Here is a 19,883-nt window from a genome sequence, read left to right as displayed (position 1 = left end):
TGGGCCAGGCTCAGAGCATGCTGCCACACGCGGTCCTCCACTGCCTCGGAATGCTCTCCTCCTCTTGAGCTCTTGAAACCCTACCAGGCCTCCCACAGCAGCCAGCCCACACCTGGTGCACAGTGGTCTCTTCTACCTCTGAAATCATGTAACACTCAACTGTCTAGAGTCACAATCCTATAGATTACCTTCCCAACTGGGTTACATGGGAAGTGTGTTTTCCCAAAGTAAACAACGTAACCCCTTGTATAGAACTTGTCCTTGCAAAGAACTGTAGATCGCCCAACCGACTGATCAAGAGAGGGTCCCCAGCTCATAGGAGCATGCGTGGTAGGCAACAGACTGGCAGCAGATGGGTAGTTTAGTCCTTGATGTTATATGCCTTTTTAAAATAGGATTTTTTTAGAATTTCATGGATACTATGGAAAGTATTTACTCATTCAAAAAACACTGAATGTGTCAAGGCATTCTCTGGGTACTAGGAGTAAAATAAAATCTGAGCTCTATATGCAAATTACCAGCTGCCTTCCAGATTTATCCACAGGTTCAAATCCAAAATTATCACCCTCATTCCTACAACACAGAAACACATATTCCGAACTTGCTCCTCCTCAAAATCTTAGCATTTCATGTAGGCTCTCCATTGTCTACAGGATACATGTGACTCACTTTTTCCAGTAAAAAAAAATATGTTCATTCTATGAATGTAATGAGGGGACCATACTAAAAGATCCCACTCCTCATTCTTTTGTCAACTTAATACCAGTGGGCAGCCCTTTCAGTTGCAATTTTAATTTATCATGTAATGAAAGAGTTTACAGTTACTTGCAGAACATTTTTTTATTGAGGATTTTAAGTGTAACAATGAATCCAAAGGAATTGTTTTGCTTTTCACACTTCTATAGATATAAATCCTTATGCAATGAAGAAATGCAATGAAATACAAGTTAAAACTAACAATTCATATTAATGATCAATCTTCTGCTGAAATTTCAATCCAGAATTAGCTTCTAAAATAACATGGAAAGTTGAGGAAATTGCTTGAATTTTAATATTATAAAAATGAACTAGATTTTTAGTAGCTTTTAACTTCCCGTAAAAATTCCACAAGTGGTAATGGTATATAGATTATATTGGGGATGGGAATTATTCCTGTGTTAGCATTCCAGGCAAATTTAAAGAAAGGCATCTTCATGTTTGCTTTCTTTTACTCTAAGCAGGCTCTTTACATTTTACTTGAGGTAACAACTTACAAGTAAATGTTCACTTATAAATTAGTGTTGAATGTAAAAACTGATAAATAAAAAAAGAATAGTAGATATGGGTAATCTGAAAGAGCATTGTTAAGGCATTTCCCCCACACCATAACAATGGTATAAAACATGAACATGACGCTTGATAGGATCCACAATGAAGTATGAAAATGTCTGTTCATGACTCTTCGTTGAAGGGTAGCACATACCAGCAGAATCCTGAAAAAGATGCACCTAATTATTTATATAAAACTACATTTAAATGGTAATCAACATATTTAAGTACTACAGTATACATATATTTCCTGTCAAAACATCATGAAACACACAAAGTTTTTGGCGATAAACTAGTGGGTAATAATTATTATTAAATATTTACTGACAGCACAGTCTACTGACAATATATGTGTACTCTACATGTATATGTAATTATTTTCCTTCAGGAATTTAAAGTCCAAAGGGAAAGCCCATCATTTAAAAAAAAGTGATTTTAAAGTGCTAATATTGCAAAATTTTTTGCAACTTCCTTCTATTTTTGCAGGGATTCTCTCTCTTTTTCAGTTTTTGCTTTACTTATTGCAGACTTTTCATGATCATGGAAAAAATGCCCCTTTCGGGGGTCTTTTGTGATAGAGACTGTCTCATCTGTTTATTACCATATTCTAACTCAGTATAGCAACTGAAAGAGTGCTGAATAAATATTGCTGTAGGACAGAACGAAGGTGCTCGGAAACTGTTTCATATATGATAATATCTTTTATGTGATAGTAAAATTAAAGCATTGGATTCTATGATATAAAGACATTTCTGACATTCTTATTTTATTTGCCCTACATGTTATGATTTGACAGACTAGAGAACTGTGTTCTCTTCCATCTCAGTCACAGATTTAGCCCTAAAATAACAGGAAATATTATTAGATACAGAAGATAGAAAAGAAGTCAAGAAAAAAAGTCCATACTGTTCTCCAAAGAGAAGCATAATCTATCAACTTATAATTTTAACAAAACTAAATAACATCATAATCTTCTTTCCTACTTTTTACATTATTCTTGTTGCTAACTCCAATTGCAAAAACCCTACTAATAACAAGTAATTAAATTGATTGGTTGCAAATTTCTTCTCAATACTTACATATGCTGTAACTTTAAAGACAGAAGAGGTAATCTGTATTTTCTTGGTTTGAGGATGCTTTCGAACACTAAAAAAGGAAAAAAAGTGGTAAATTTCAAATGTTATAAGCATTGGCATAATACATTTAAAATACTGATCACTTTTAGTATTTAGGTATTCTTATTCATTTAGGACATGGAAAGACATAGTACCTAATTAAAGTAGTTTGAAAAAGATAGCATTTGAGGTTTCATCCAAGGATGGGGCAAGGTCAAGTGAAATGAAATTGGAGGAAACTCAACTGTACAATTAGGTTTGATGTCAATCTGAGAATCAGATGATGATGAAATAACTCCCAGGTCCAGAGAAACTATTGGTAAAATAAGTATTGGTTAAAATCAGATTGAAGTATAGACAACTGAAGGGGTAGATGAAAGCATACTAGACTAAAGAATTAAACAACTGTATTAAATGCCAGCTCTGCCACTGATTTGTTATTGCACTTTGGGCAAGATTAACCTCTCTTGAAATTTACTTTGCTCACATGTACACTGGGCATAATATGATTCCTTTTAGGATTATATGGCAATTAAGCGAGATAATGTATATGAAAACTATTTGTTAAATTATATTAACAATAAATAGGGAAGTGGATGTGGCTCAAATGATTGAGCTCCCTCATACCACATGGGAGGTCCCAGATTCCGTTTCTGATGCCTCCTGGAGAAGATGAGCAAGAAAGCGAACTGGTGCGATACCACAAAATGATGAAGCAAGGAGACACAGAGAGGAAACACAATGAGAGACACAACAAAGCAGGGAGCGGAGGTGGCTCAAGTGACTGAGTGTCTTTCTCCCTCCTGGGAGGTCCCAGTGCCTCCTAAAGAGAAGATAAGCAGACACAGCAAATGGACACAGAGAGCAGATAGTGAGCATAAGCAATGGTGGGTGTGGGGGAGGGGGAGAGAATAAATAAATAAATCTAAAAAAAAAAGAAATGAATAAATATCAGTTGCTCTCCCCAGAAAAGATTACCTATGGCCATATATAGTAAGGAAGCAAACTGAGAATTGCGCTAAGTAAGCAAATAATACAGTTATATACTTCTTATTTACATATAAAATATATACATATTTATGCTGTTTTATAGTTTTGCAAAATACCAGTACATATATAATTCATTTAAAGATTATAGAACTCAGTGAGGTGAACATTATTTATTTATTTATTTATTTTTTTTAAATGGTTGTCTGTTCTTGGTGTCTATTTGCTGCGTCTTGTTTCTTCGTCCGCTTCTGTTGTCATCAGCGGCACGGGAAGTGTGGGCGGCGCCATTACTGGGCAGGCTGCTCTTTCTTTTCACGCTGGGCGGCTTTCCTCACAGGCGCACTCCTTGCGCGTGGGGCTCCCCCACGCGGGGGACACCCTTGCGTGGCACGGCACTCCTTGCGCGCATCAGCACTGCGCATGGCCAGCTCCACACGGGTCATGGAGGCCCGGGGTTTGAACCGCGGACCTCCCATATGGTAGACGGACGCCCTAACCACTGGGCCAAAGTCCGTTTCCCAATTATTTTACCAATTTCATAGACAATAAGACTACAGAAGTTATATGACATATTTTTAAGACTATCCAGCTAAAAGGCCTATCTGGGAATGGAATCCAGGTGCCTAGGAGTCCAGTCCTCTTACCCCTCAGCTGTTTACCCCATACCTACCCTCCACAAGAACATACTTATCAGACATATTACTCACATGTGAGCTATGTGAGCTACGTTCTCCATTTTATCAGGTAGAAGTATCACTTCCCTCCTCTACTACAATTGTAAAAGTAATGTGGAAAGAGGAGGAAGGAGTGGAGGGAGGTGGACTCTGTGGGAGGAGTGTGTGGATGTGTGCATGTGTGTGTGTATTTTAACCTGTGCACCCACAGGGGATGGCCAGCCTGAAGCCATTTCAAGTCTTCAAGATTCTCAGTTATTAATAGTTTTCATCTCTACTAGAGATTTAATCCAGGCTTAAACTAAGAAGTCATATGATTAAGTAGATTTCCAAATATTTCCATGACATGGGGTGGGGTCATTTTTATACCTTATAACATAATAAAATCACATGATAAAATAATTACATAATTATTTTACTTAACACCTAAGATACACTGCTTAAAAATTGAAGATGATGGGAAACGGCTGTGGCTCAATCAGTTGGGCTCCTGTCTACCATACGGGAGGCCCTGGGTTCGCGTACCAAGACCTCCTTGTGAAGGCAAGTTGGTCCGCGCCCATGGAGAGCTGATGGCCCACACCCATGGAGACCTGGCACAGCAAGGTGACGCAACAAAGGGAGACAAGCAGACATAGAAAAACACACAGCAAATGGACACAGAGAGCAGACAGCAAGCAAGCCACAAGGGGGGTTAAATAAATAAATAATAATAAATCTTTTTTTAAAAAATTGATGACATTTAAAATTTTGTGCTTACCCAAGGGATGACTATAAGCACTCTTTTTAAAACATTTGTATATACCCATATAACCACTTCCACATCAAAATATCAAACATCTATGGTTATATGTTAATCGAAATCTTAACCTGGAGGTGGTTATATGGGTATAAACAGATACAAAAATTCACTGAGCTATACACTTCTAATTTGTGCAATTCACCATATGTAAGTTATGGTTCAATTTTTAAAATCTAAAATAAAAAACTTTGTATGTAAAGTTTGTGCTTTACATATCATGGATAGTAAACCCTTATTGGTTATATGGTTTTCAAATATTTTCTTCCTTTGAATAGGAGGCCTTTTTACCTTTGCTACAAAGTCCTTTGAAGTACAAAAGCATTTAATTTTGAGATCTTAATTATCTATTTTTCCTTTCATGCTTGTGCTTTGGATATAAGGTCTAAGACACCACCTCCTAACCACAACATCTTGAAGATGCTTTCCTGCACCTTTTTCTGGCTTTCATATTTACCTCTTTGATCTATTTTGAGTTAATTTTTATATAAGGTGTGAGATTGGGGTCCTCTTGTATCCTTTTGGATATGGATATCCAGTTCTCCCAACATCATTGTTGAAGAGACTGTTCTGTCCTGGTTGAGTGGGCTTGACAGCCTTGCCAAAAATCTTTGGATTGTTCATATGCCAGCAGAATTGCAGCCAACTCCTACTCTCCAGTTCTTTGGGCTTGCCCTGGACAAGTGACAAAATGACAATGATGGGCAAGTCTTATCCCCAAAAACAAGAAGTATTATATAACTGCAAGCAAAGCAATTTCTTCCATCTGCCCCATAATATCTAAGTCCCATCTCAGCTTGAAGCAGTCAGAACAGACATCATTCCAAATCCCTCAAGAATGAGGAATGAACATAAGGTAGGCGTATAACCACAGACCAAAGTAGATTTATTGTTATTGTGGTTATCACCTTGTGGTTTTTTTTTTTAAAGATTAATTTTTATTTATTTCTCTCCCCTTAACTCCCCCCCGCCCCATTGTCTGCTCTCTCTGTCCATTTGCTGTGTGTTCTTCTGTGTCCTCTTGCATTCTCGGTGACACTGGGCATCTATGTCTCTTTTTGTTCTGTCATCTTGCTGTGTCAGCTTTCCGTGTGTGCGATGCCACTCCTGGGCAGGCTGCACTTTGTCGTGTGGGGCAGCTCAATGCAGAGCGCACTCCTTGGACGTGGGGCTCCCTACGCGGCACAGCACTCCTTGCGCGCAGCAGTGCTTCGTGTGGGCCAGCTCACCACAGGGGCCAGGAGGCCCTGGGTTCTAACCCTGGACCTCCCATGACAGACGGATGCTCTATCAGTTGAGCCATGTCCGCTTCCCAATCACCTTGTGTTAACAGAAGAAACTGTAACATTGATGTAAAGATAGTGGTTGCCAGGGGTTCAGAAGGGTGGGGGAGGGATGAATAGGTGGAACACCGCATTTTTAGGGCAGTAAAATTGTTCAGTATGATACTGCAATGACAGGTACAAGGCAATATACATTTTGCCAAAGCCCATAAAACTGCACCATGTAAAGTGTAAACCATAATGTAAACTTTGGACTTTGGTTAGTAGTAATGCTTCAATATTGGTTCATTAACTGTAACAAAGGTACTGCATCAATGTAAGATGTTAATGACAGGGGAAACTAAATGTGTAGGTGTGTGTTATATGGGAATTCCCTATACTTTTGGTGTAATTTTTCTGTATATCTTAAATGTCTCTAAAAATAAAGTTTATTATTACAACACAAAAATTGACCACAGAGGTGAAGGTCTATTTTTGAATTCTTGGTTCAATTCCATTGACCTATATGTCTATTTTTATGTCAATACCATGCTGTTTTGTTTTTTTTTTAAATTTTTTTATTTTTTATTGACTTTGTAATAATATTACATTAAAAATATATATGTGAGGTCCCATTCAACCCCACCCCCCCACCCGCCCTCTCCCCCCCCCCAACAACACTCGTTCCCATCATCATGACACATCCATTGGATTTGGTAAGTACATCTTTGGGCACCTCTGCACCTCATATACATTGGTTCACATCATGGCCCATACTCTCCTCTATTCCATCAAGTGGGCCCTGTGAGGATTTACAATGTCCGGTGATTACCTCTGAAGCACCATCCAGGGCAGCTCCATGTCCCGAAGACGCCTCCACCTCTCATCTCTTCCTGCCTTTCCCCATACCCTTTGTCCATTATGTCCACTTTTCCCAATCCAATGCCACCTCTTCTATGTGGACATTGGATTGGTTGTGTCCATTGCACCTCTATGTCAAGAGGAGGGTCAGATTCCACCTGGATGCTGGATGCAATCCTCCCATTTTCAGTTGTAATCACTCTAGGCTCCATACCATGCTGTTTTGATCACTGTGACTTTGTAGTATGCTTCACAGTCAGGAAGTGATGAGTCCACCAACTTTGTTTTTCTTTTTAAAGATATTTTTGGCTATTCGGGGCCCCTTTCCCTTTCAAATAAATTTGGTAATTGACTTTTCCATCTCTGCAAAGTAGGTTGTCGGAATTTTGATTGGGATTGCACTGAATCTGTAAATCAGTTTGGGTAGAATTGATATCTTTAGTCTTCCAATCCATGAAGAAGGAATGTTCTTCCACATATTTATATTTTCTTTAATTTCTTTTAGCAATGTTTTGTAGCTTTCTGAGTACAGATCCTTTACATCCCTGGTTAAATTTATTCCTAGATTTTTTATTATTATTTTTCTATTCAGAATGGAATAGAAAAAATTTGACTTCCTTCTCAGATTGCTCATTTCTAATATATACAAACACTAGTGATTTTTGTGTGCTGATCTTGTATCCTGCCACTGCTGAATTCGTTTATCAGCTTAATACTTAATAAACTGCTTAATAAACAAATAAATAATTGTGCAGGAATGGCCAGAGGTGGCAGCTGTAAAACAGGGGAAGTGGAAAGATTGAGGGGTGAGGGATTTTGTTTGCCTGTTTTTTGTTTATTATTGTTGAAATAATAAAAATGCTTTGGTAGTGATTGAGGTGATGAACGCACAACTGTGTGATTGTACTAGATGCCACTGATTGGATACTTTGGATGAATTGTATGCTTTATTGATATGTACCAATAAAATTGATTTGTTTTTTAAAAAAAGGAAGGCAGGAGACATGAATAGAAGTTTTCCCAAATAGGAAATACAAAATGCAAAAAAGCACATGAAAAGATGTTCAACATCACTATCTATAAGAGAAATGCAAATAAAAAAATATTGTTTCACACCTGTTAGAGTGGCCTTGATTTAAAAAAAATAAGAGAACTAAACGTGTTGAAGAGTATGTGGAGAAAAAGGAATGCTTGTTCACTGTTGGTGGGAGTAGAGAATAATGCAGGCATTGTGGAAGACTGGCGGTTCCTCAGGAAGTTAAGTATGGAGCTGCCATATGATGCGGCAATTTCATTCCTAGGTATATACTCAGAGGAACTGAAAGTTGGGATGCAAACAGACATTTGCAAACATGTCCATAGCGGCATTATTCACAACTGCCATACGATGGAAATAACACAGGTGTCCATCAACCGATGAATGGATAAACAAAATGTGATACATGCATATGATGGAATATTATTCAACTGTAACAAGAAATGAAATCGTGATGCACATGACATCATGGGTAAACCTTGAGGATATTACACTGAATGAAACACAGAAGGACAAATACTGCAGGATCTCACTAATATGAACTAAAGACAATAAACAAAGTCATGGAGTTAACAGCTAGAAGACTGGTCACCAGAAGATAGAATGAGGATAGAGAATGCGGAGCAGTGGTTTAATTTGTGCAGAACTGGTAATAAGGTTGATTGTAAATGCTTGGAGTAGAATAGAGGTGATGATAGCACATTATCGTGAATGTAACTAGCAGGGCCAATATGGGGGTATGATTGAGGTTGAAAGGCAAAGTTTAGGGTTGTATATGTCACTTTCACAAGGAAAGCTAAAAGATGAAACATGGGACTCGATAGCATAGTGAACCCTGTTATAGATGATGAGTGTGATTAATAGTACAAAATTAACAATGTTCTTCAATGAACCAGAACAAGTGTTAAGTTAATGTTGCAAGATATTAATAATAAGGTAGTATCTGAGTTACAATTCACCTAAAGCAAACTATGGGCTGTTGTAAATAGTAATAGATTAATATTTTTTCATCAATTGTAAAAAAAAAAAAAGAATTGTCATAAGTGACAGAAACCAGACAAAAAGTATTTTACGCTGTTTTACACCATTTATATAAAATGTAAATATAAATAAATTTATAGAGATGGAATTAGATTGATGTATATGTATAGCTGGGGATGGATAGAGGAATTAAAATGTAATGGCTAAGGGGTAGGGTTTTTTCATTTTGGAGTAATGAAAATGCTCTAATATTGATTATGGTGATCAATGCACAACTATGTGATTATACCAAAACCCAGTGAATGTACACTTTGGATGGACTGTATGGTAGGTGAATGTATCTCAAAGAAATTGCTAAAAAAATTTTGTGCTTATCAAATAAGTTCAGAGGGAAATTTAGTATTTGATACTTCATTTAACAATCACTTAACACATTCTTATGTATCATAAATGCATTGCTTAAAAAGGAAAGAAACCATCACTTTTATTATTAAAAGTTGATTCCTAATAGAAATAAATATATTATTCCATTCTAGTACCTCTGATACTATACTACAGCTACTTTAAAATAGCCCTAATGTAATTTATATGATTTATCATAGGCCAAGCAAGGTACAGTATCACCTGCATTCTCTCTCTTAAGAAAAAAGAGAAAACAAAATGTAAAGTGATATTCATTAGTGTCCTATTCTGTTCTACTAATAGCTGTATCACATCAGATCTTTGGAATCACTAACTCACTCCCCAGGTAGCTGTGACTTTTAAGGATTCTGTAACATAATTTCCCTATAGTTCTTCTAAAAAGTGTAGATTGTGTTCATTGGAAATAAAATAATGATTTCTTATCATGTCAGTTGTAATAATTTCAGAGAATCAACCCCATAATCACTCCATACATCAGAATATATGGCCCATATTAGGTAACTCCACTAATTTTAAGAAACAAGGCTCACATTCCTTAATCAGTGTCTGAAGGCCAAAATCTAAACCTCTCAATACATCTTTGCACACTGGAGGTAGAGATCCAGTTTGGAGAACCTTTCCAAAAATTCTGCCAAGAGCATTTCTTTAATGTCTACAGTAGAAAAAACATAGGCATGGTTAATTTAATTATGAAATTATTTCTGCCTATTTCTTTTTATTTTATGCTTATACATTTTAATCTTTATTTTTTAATTAGAGAAGTTATAAGTTTACAGAAAAATCATGTAAAAAAATACAGCATTCCCACATATACCACCCCCCTATTATTAACAGTGAATTAGTGTGGTACCTTTGTTACAATTGTGAAAGACTATATATAATTGTACTACTAACTACAGTCCATAGTTTACATACATCACTTTAGCAGTTTGATATTACTGATGAATTCCAAAAAGAAATATTGGATTATGTTTGTAAACTGATCTTTTCCTCTGGGCATAGTAGATTATATTGGCTTCATAGGTTTACTTGATTAAGTAATTATGTAAACCTCTTCTGCCAGTAGGGCAGGTGGGTAGGGACTCACAGATAAAAGGCATGGCAAAGGACAGAGTTGAGGGTTTTTGATGTTGGAGTTTGATGCTGAAGATTTAAGCTGGAGCCCCAGGAAGAGAGGAACCCTAAGCCTGGAAAGAAGCACGCCCTGGGAAGAGAGAAACCCAGGAAGCCTGAACCCTCGCAGACAGTGGCAGCCATCTTGCTCCAACACGTGAAAATAGACTTTGGTGAGGGAAGTAACTTACGCTTTATGGCCTGGTATCTGTAAGCTCTTTCCCCAAATAAATACCTTTTATTAAAACCAACCAATTTCTGATATTTTGCATCAGCACCCCTTTGGTTGACTAATACAATCACCCTATTATTAACACTTTGTATTAGTGTGGTACATTTATTATAATTCATGAAAGAACATTTTGGTAATTGTACTATTTACTAAAATCCATTGTTTACAATATGGTTCACGTGTTGTACAGTTCAAGGTTTTATCTTTTAATTTTTATTTTAGTAACATATATAACTTAAAATTTCCCCTTTTAACCACATTTACATATATATTTCAGTGCTGTTATACTCACAATGTTGTGCTACCATCATCACCATCCATTGCCAAAACTTTACAACCAACCAAAAAAGAAATTCTGAACAAATTGAGCCGTAACATCCCATTTTCTATCCACAACCCAGATCCTGGTAACCTATATTACAGATTCTAAAACTCTATGAGTTTGCTTATTCTAATTATTTTGTATAAGTGAGATCATACAATATTTGTCCTTTTATATCTGGCTTATTTCACTCAACATAATCCAGGTTGATCCATGTTGTTGTATGAATCAGAATTTCTTTCCTTTTTAATAGTGAATAATATCTCATATACTATATTTTGTTTATTCATTGGTTGATGGAGACATGTGTTGCTTCCATCTTTTGCACATTGTGAATAATGCTACCATGAGCATCAGTGTACAAATATATACTTTATGTCCCTGCTTTTAATTCTTTTGGGCATATGCCTAGTAGAGGGCTTGCCGGGTCATATAGTAATTCTATCCTTAGCTTGCTAAAAAATCGCCAAACTGTCTTCTACAGCGTCTGCCTATACATTTTTGAAATGTAATAGCGATCATTTGTTCTCTAATAAAATAGAGTTTGAAAGTACTGATTACTTGATTTAAAGGAACCATAATACCTTTGAAAAGAAGACACTTTCCAAAATATTTAAAAAGTGGATTTCTTTGGATCTCTAGTACACAATGAGTAAGAAAATATTTGTAAGAACATTTTCAGCTTTTTGTTTCAGCTAGAAACTCCTAAAATCACATTCTATAGTGTGCCCTCAATGTCTTCAAACATTAGGGATGGGCATCTTTGCTAGAATGAAATTGTGATGATGTGTATCTTGAAGGGCAGATTAGATGTGTAAGGCAACTAGTAAGTGTGTAATTAGAAAGATAGAAAATGTGAAATAGCATGTGAAACCATGTGATAAATCCAAAATTCAAGTAAAGGAACAGGGAAAAATAACCTTCTTGGTTAAGGTGGTTTGTAGCCATGACTTGATTGGATATGTGGCTCAGAATTGTGAGCAAATTACTCAAGATACTTTGAGTTTTACCTACGCTTACACTACTTATATATTCCTTGACAACTGCTATACTGCTCCACTCTATATCTTGACCACTAAATGTCAGAATCTTAACTACATAACAGAGCATCTACCCCAATTCAGCATGAGCTAGCTAAATATAAGAAAAATGACAGACAGTGCATGTGATAAGCAAACCAATATAGCTCTTACAGGACTCTGAGGTCATTTAATCCATTCAATTAGGTATTGGCATCTAAACCATCTTAAATAAATAAATATTTATTCTAATTATAATTTTCTACTGAGGTTGCTCTGGGAAAGACAATTTTTCTCTCTTCATTCAGCAAAGAAATTTATAGGCAAGCTTAAACTTGGATCATCTAAAGAAATATCGGACAGTTCAGTTCTCAGAGAAAAACACTGCCCTAATTGGGCTGGTCTCCTTTCCAGCCTTCCCCAGGATCAAACACTTGAGCTGCATCTCCCCTAAACCAGGAACAGGCTGCCCTCCTTGCAGGCCCCCTGTGGACTCCATTCTCTCAAGACTTCCCTGGCTGCTCACACCCACACTGACAACTTCCTCTTTTGAAGTTCCGGGGTATTTTTAGTACAGCCTAAAGAACTAAGGTAGTCATATTACAGTCTAAAGGTATTAATATTTTATATGATATAAATAACTGAGCACTGAGTATATAAAATATTTTACTTTAAAAATCGACTTATAGAAGATTTTAAGCAGGTACTTTACTGTTGTCTAATATCTTAGTTTGTTCTAATTACCTTAAGGTCAAGGGCAGTCTGCTGCTCCTTTTGTAGCCTCTTCAGAGCTACAATATTAATAATTAATGATTGCCTGAGTGATTCTATGGAGACAACTCCTATTCTTTCTGTAAGACGTTATACATTTTGGCCACTTATTCCTCAAGTGGCCATTACTCTCAAGGAATCATATTTTTTCTTAGTACCCAAAAGGTATAGCAGAGAATCATCGGGGAGAATCTAGGGAAGGGAATGTTGGGCAAAAGAGTAGTTTCAATGTTTAGGTTTCTATTTCAAATATCCACAAGAACCTCCTAAGCCACCTCCTTTTTCTCCTCTAGAGCAACACATGGCAGTGAGGAATTCCACAGCTGCATGTGGTTGATGGGGCACAACATTCTGGGGTAAGGGTGTGGGGGTTGTGTGTGCATGAGTGTGTGAGTGGCCAGGATACACCGTGGAGCATCTTCAGGGAGCGCTAGAAGTGGTCTGCTTAGGTGATCTGAGCTACACATGATACAGATAGTATATATATATATATATATATATGCTTTTTCTAAAATTCAGTTTCTAACACATCTCTTCCAACAATCTTTATGCATTAACACAATAACTTTTTCATTAAATTCAGTAACAGATTATAGAAAGATCTGTTTTAAAACTATGTCAGAAATTAACTGACTAAAATAATAAAAACATGCAGTTTGTTGTGTAGCTATTTGACACACACATGTGAGAACTGAGGAAGTGAGTACAAGAAAGACAACAATCAAGAGTCAGATGAGTTGCTAATTCTATGGCTCTCCTATTAAAGTAAAAATAGATCACTAAACTCTGGAACCTTTTGCTCACTTTTGTTCCTTTCTCCTTTACCCACAAAGATAATCAACTATCTTGATTATGCAACCAATGAATAGCAGCTTCAATTAAATATAAAAGTATAAATAAGAGACTTGTAAAGTTTTTATCCTCCTTTAATCTTTGAAAAGAGAGGGAGGGACAAAGGAAAGGAGGGAGGGAAGAAGGAGGGAAGGAAGAAGGGAGGAAGGGAAAACCTAATAGAATTCTTAAAACAAACTATAGCTTTGAGATTATTTGAAAAAGTAAATATTACACCTAGATGAAAATTCTTCCACCTCTTTCAAAGAAAGGTAATTTTTCATTATTTCTCAAGCAAATCCAAACACCGTGAGAAAGCTCTGTGTTCTCAGACTGAAAAGGAGGCCTGGGGAAAAAAGGAGGCCGGGAAGATGACATCTGCTAACAGAGATGGAGTGGGTAACAGGTCTGAATTAGGAAACAGGGAGAAAAGCCAGATGAAAAATGAGGAGGACTCAAAGAGGGTGAGGGAAATCTAGAAACTTCCTAATCTGGAAGAGAGGGAGAAGCTGTGATGAGGTTTAGGGAGGAGCTATATTTACACTTTGGTTGTTACTACGACTGGAAACAGATGCACTGTAATCCCACCAGGGTTAAACAAATAATTCACCCAATTAACCAGAAATTTACCTATCATGATCTATCAGCATTACCTCACCAGATCCTTATAGATAAGCTTTGTAGTTTCCAGATATGGATTAAGCTCATCTTCATATTGACAAAGGGCTCCACCAAGGCAAAGATGTTTGAAAAGACAAAACAGGAACTCTTCTCTATCTGGTTGGCTGAATACCTCATATTTTTCTGAGTCTTCCATTAGCAAAACCTATGTTAAGATAAAATTCATTTTAATGTAAGATAATTTAAGGTTCTAATTTATAATGTTTTCAGAATAGTTTCAATTTATATATTTAAAAACAATCTTAAAGCTATTTTGAGAACCAATGCTGAGGTACCTGGGGAGTAATCTGGGAGATCTGCACCTATAGCCACTCCATTTTATCAATGGGCACTGATGTTCAGTGAAAAGAATAAACTAAATTTTAAAACACTGCTGCTAAGTTTTTCCTTCTTCCATTTATTTCTTTGTCCTAGTTTTTTTTTTTTGACTGATTGTTTAAGTGCTGTTGTGTTTTTAGTGTCATCTCACATCTTATTTGAAGATAAGAATGTAAGTATATAAATAAATGGGGAAACGTCTCCATCTCAGAGGGCCACTCTGCTCCTAAACACCAGTTTAGGCTTATTCCAGAGGCTAAACAAAAACTGCCATTTTCTAATCCCTCTCACCTTATGGAGTTTGGGTCACTACTGTCCTTACCCCTACAGCTATATGTTTTTTTTTTCTTTTTAAAGATTTATTTATTTATTTAATTCCCCCCCTTCCCCGGTTGTCCGCTCTCTGTGTCTGTTTGCTGCGTCTTGTTTCTTTGTCCGCTTCTGTTGTCCTCAGCGGCACGGGAAGTGTGGGCAGCGCCATTCCTGGGCAGGCTGCACTTTCTTTCACGCTGGGCGGCTCTCCTTACGGGGCGCACTCCTTGCGCGTGGGGCTCCCCTACGCAGGGGACACCCCTGCGTGGCAGGGCACTCCTTGCGCGCATCAGCACTGCGCATGGACCAGCTCCACACGGGTCAAGGAGGCCCGGGGTTTGAACCGGGGGCCTCCCAGGTGGTAGGCGGACGCCCTAACCACTGGGCCAAGTCGTTTTGAAACACTCACGTAACTGGAGCCTAATAGCCACGTCTCTTCTTCTTTCTCTCTGGTAACATCACGCACACATCCAACCTAGCTGCACTGACTCTTGCTCTCCTGAGACCTTGCTGCCTCTTTCAGAAATCAGTGTGACTGGATCTTTCACCAGGGATTTTCTTATACCATTAGGCATTACAGACAATTGATTAATTTGTTGATTGTGAGTAGATATGGACAAGTTAATGAATGTAATAAATATTTTTTATTGATTTGTTTATACCCCACCTACTTTAAAAAGAGAATGTAAAATAGTTAAAATAAAAATATAGATACAAGACCAAAATAATGAAAGACAAAAACAGTAACCATTAAGTGGGAATAACACATAAAGAACTCTAGATAGAAAAGGGCTATAAAAATTGTACATGACATTTAAACTATTATACAGGAAAAGGAGGAAAATATGAAGTTATACAATAATCACTGTGTAGTGTAAGATGTACGCTTAATTAGAAAAACTGATTAAGCTAACATTTTATTTACCCCAACCTCTAAGAAAAACTTTTCACAACATTATTGTATAATATAAAAGGCATAAAAAAACCCCAAAACCTCTCTGATGACCATATACAGTTTACTTATAATGACTTCCTGAAAGCCAAGGTTATAGTAAAGGATAGGTAAGGGATCTATAATTTATTGCTCACTTATTGTGCTGCATGTGACATCTGCATATCTTCCCCCTCCTTCTCCCCTCTCACCCCCCCCTCCCCGCCAATGAAATGATGTGATGCTGAAGCCCAGGTCTGCAGTTATCTAGAGACCTGGCTTAATACAAGGGTGAATAAAGTTCCTAGGAATGAAAAGTTAACACATTCCTTACACAAGCACTCTCATAAATTGAATTTAGACTGTGCACACTTAAAAATTACACTACTAAAAAAAGCTTTTGTAATGAATTTTAAAAACACTAGCATTCTATGGCTGTTCTCTCTCTCCATTCAATAGATGTGTAGGTGGACGATGGTTACTAAGGCAGACTTGTGAGCGGCAGCAGTCAGGAAGTAAGTTACCGTACGGAACGAACATTACATAGAGGGCCCAAGAATCTGTGCTGCTCAAATGGGAGGCCCCATTTTAGTTCAGGCTAGAGCTGGAAGATAGGTTTCTGTTCTGTTTTGTTGTTTTGTTTCGTTTTTCTTTTCAGCCAGAAAGCAAGTTAAACCCTCTTTGTTGCCACAGGGTGGCAAAGAACACAAGAGGAAAATAGGCAGCTAGCAGAAAAACTGAGTCACAGCACTTTATGACTAGAGGTGCTTTTCGTGCCAATAAATAAGACAAGACAAGCAGCAGGCAGTTTTGCAAAGTATTATTCTGCTGGAAAGTAAACCCTCCATTAAAAAAAACAAACAACTGATTTAAAGATAGAGAAATTGAAATGTGGGAATGAAGCAGATAATCAAGGCAGCATTTCCAATTAATGGAGACAAGGTAGTTGGTTTTAGGACAACTGACTACACATTCAGAACAAAAAATCAATTGATGAGGCTCTCTCTGTAGAAGTGATGGTGAATTCTCTGAAATCAGAGGTAAGGTCCTCTAATTTCAGAGAAAAGAGGTAAGTATGCCAGTGGAGACCAGAGAGGGAAAGAGCTGAGATTAGTAGTGTCAGAGAATGAAACCAGAAGAGACCAGATCCTTCCTGAATGCTAACTTCCAATCCTTGGTAAAGAGGAGTAGAATTAATAGCAGATCCCTGCTGCGTAGTGTTTATATTGTCTTGTGTTATATATAACTATACCTCCATTAACGGAAGAACAAACTGTATACAGTCTCATTCAATTGTGTGATTATTCCCAATTCGTTAATTTTTGTTTCTTTTTAAACTAAGTTAGAGACCTTTTAGGTACTGCCCTAGTATACACCAATGTACAGACTGGCTGGATGTTTCTGTTTCCTACAGAGAAGATTGCTGTGTCCAGAGCAGTGGGTCAGCAGTTACCTAACTTCACTCCCGTCTGGATTTACACACACTTCTTTAGCCCTGTATATCTCTCCTCTCTCTAAAAGTAGAAATAAGTAGTAAGAGCAGTAATTGCTAACATTATTGAAAGCTTACTAGTTGTCAGGCCTTGTGCTAAGCACTTTAAATTCATCACTGTACATCATTTTCACATTATTCTTATTTTATAGATAAAGAAACTGAGGCTTAGAGAGGTGAAATAACACAGATAAGTTGCAGAGCTTAGACTCACACTTATGTCTATTTAATGCCAAATCTCTAATTTTTAATTCTCTCAATCACTGTAATAATGATACATTAATATATTTCATTTTAACAGCATTTCATTTGTATTTTAAGAATGCATTTAAATGCTTTCTCAACTCTTTTTCTCAAGGACTCTGGGAAGAAATAAAATTGTCATTTTATCTCCAGGTTAAACAGATAAGAGCCTGAAGCTCAAGAGAGTGAATGGTTTGCCTAAGGTCATTATTATCTTGTAAATAATAAATCAGGAATCAGGTAAATAATCTGTATCTTCTGATTCTAGCTCAGTCTAACTCTCACTAAAACATATAATTTAGCTAATCAAATAGCTCTGCTGATCACAGCAATGAGATAAAAAGATTCTTCTATCGCTCAGAGATGTCTTAAATATTCATTTGCTACATTAAGGGCCGAATACTGACTAGGTCAGGGTTTTCTTCCTGACCACCATCAACATTTTGGGCCAGTCAGTTGTTTGTTATGAGAAGCTGTCCTGGCTCCTACTCACTGCCACTACTCACTACTCACTGCTGCCAGCGGTGTCCTCCCTTCACTGTGACAACTAAAAATGCCCCATGGGGGACAAAATCATCCAGTTGAGCACCATTTAAATAAACAAATAATTAAACTGTGGGGAAAGCCCATCCAAGAAAAAAATCTACCAATGAAATGAAAGGATTTATTACTAATCATTCATCAGCAAGAGGTATTTTATGGGTTTTAGGCAGGCAAAACTTTTGACTATTTTGCATTTCCTAAAATAAAATTCCAGAGTGGTATTTAAAAATTCTCTACTTACTTTTCGTAACTCATCAGAAATGAGAAAAGGATCACAAAACGAATCTAAACACTTAACAATATGTCCATTGTCTCGTACAATATCTTCATCATATAACCGATTAAAAAATGACATTGAAAGCTGTGTGCAAGGTACATTTATAGCTTCAATTTTTTTCACTTCAGTTCCTGAAAAGAAGATGTTTTACATATAATAGAGTTAAGAAAATTAACATTCTTAATTATTTTCAAAATAAATATCACTAACGCAGAAATTCTAAGAAGTAATCAAATATGGCATGTTTTGATATATTTAAAAGAAAAAGATTTTATTAAATTTTTATTTTGCCATTTGTTCATTTTTATTAATCATTAAAAGATTTTAACAAAACTCACCATTTCAGGACTAAATGAAGGGGATATATGAAGTACAAAGTGCTTAAAAATGAAATGCATTTTTTTGTGTGCCTAGGGAGTTCTTAGACCAGTTTTAATGCCTACATCAGAATTATCTATAAAAGCAGAGGAAATGCTTTATGACTTTGAATATTAACATGCTTAAAGCTTTATAATTCATTACAAAAATTACTTTAATTACTACAAGTAACTATTGTTTCTAAAGTCCTTGAGGGTGTCTTGAAAACATCTCTACATTTAAAAATTTCTGTCTTATGATCTCATTTACAGGGCTTACTAAAAAATGTGTCAAAAAAAAGTTTCCCAAGTCAAGGAAAAATTTCAACCAGACTAAAATCAAGTTATCGCAAGTTTGGACTGGAGAAATTTGAAATAATGGCATTTGTCTACTTTTCTCTTGTAGCTCTAGTTTTCACCACCCTCTCCAATATCCCCCTCCTCCACTCCACATCTATTTCCTGAATGTATCTTTCAGGAATGGATTTCCTGTTACTAGAGGTTCTATTAAATTACAGAAAGACATAAAAAGTGAGTATTCTTATTGCCCATTCGTTCACTCAATCACTCTTAGGCACACATGTACACAGACACAGTCACTCTGATATAACCGAGTTGTGTCCTTCTTGTTCAAAGTTCTAGGGAGATTGCAGACCCAAGTGTGCTGGCCCTGAGGTATCCTCTCCCTCCAAATAGTTATTGGCTCTTTGGCCTGAGAAGCAGCGCATCCTTAAGTGGAGTTCAGTAACACTGGCGACTGTTGCTGCTTCCTCCCTCTGGCAGTCCACCTGGAATCCTGCCTGGGCCTGTTGCTGTATGTTATGATTCTGAGCTGGGCTAGTTTGGAAGCAAGAATGCCTCAAGCGAGGAACAGTGTATGCCTGGGTAATTTTTAAAGCTATGCTGCTAGGAGAAGCTCCTTTTGTTACAGAGGCACAATCCTCTGGGGGATTAGTGAAAGTGCAAAGAAAAGCACAGAAAATGATAAGACAA

At 36.9% G+C, this 19,883-nt stretch overlaps 1 protein-coding gene across 3 annotated transcripts in view; it reads right to left on the bottom strand.

Moving 5' to 3' along the window:
* Positions 1–821: 821 nt before the first annotated feature.
* CFAP300 (cilia and flagella associated protein 300) overlaps positions 822–19,883 on the bottom strand; it is a 37,703-nt gene continuing 18,641 nt past the window's right edge. For all 3 annotated transcript variants that reach the window (XM_004484113.5, XM_058289195.2, XM_023586255.3), the window contains 4 exons: positions 18,499–18,665; positions 14,391–14,563; positions 2,388–2,454; positions 822–1,472 (listed from right to left, as the gene is read on the bottom strand). In XM_004484113.5, coding sequence (XP_004484170.1) covers positions 1,344–1,472; positions 2,388–2,454; positions 14,391–14,563; positions 18,499–18,665 — 536 coding nt within the window. In that variant the 3' untranslated portion in view covers positions 822–1,343. The remainder of the gene's footprint in view (positions 1,473–2,387; positions 2,455–14,390; positions 14,564–18,498; positions 18,666–19,883) is intronic.

This window comes from Dasypus novemcinctus, chromosome 27 (assembly GCF_030445035.2).
Source record: "Dasypus novemcinctus isolate mDasNov1 chromosome 27, mDasNov1.1.hap2, whole genome shotgun sequence".
Classification (NCBI taxonomy): domain Eukaryota; kingdom Metazoa; phylum Chordata; class Mammalia; order Cingulata; family Dasypodidae; genus Dasypus; species Dasypus novemcinctus.
The sequence above is the reverse complement of the archived record's forward strand: the minus strand, read 5'-3'. Positions and strand labels throughout refer to the sequence as shown.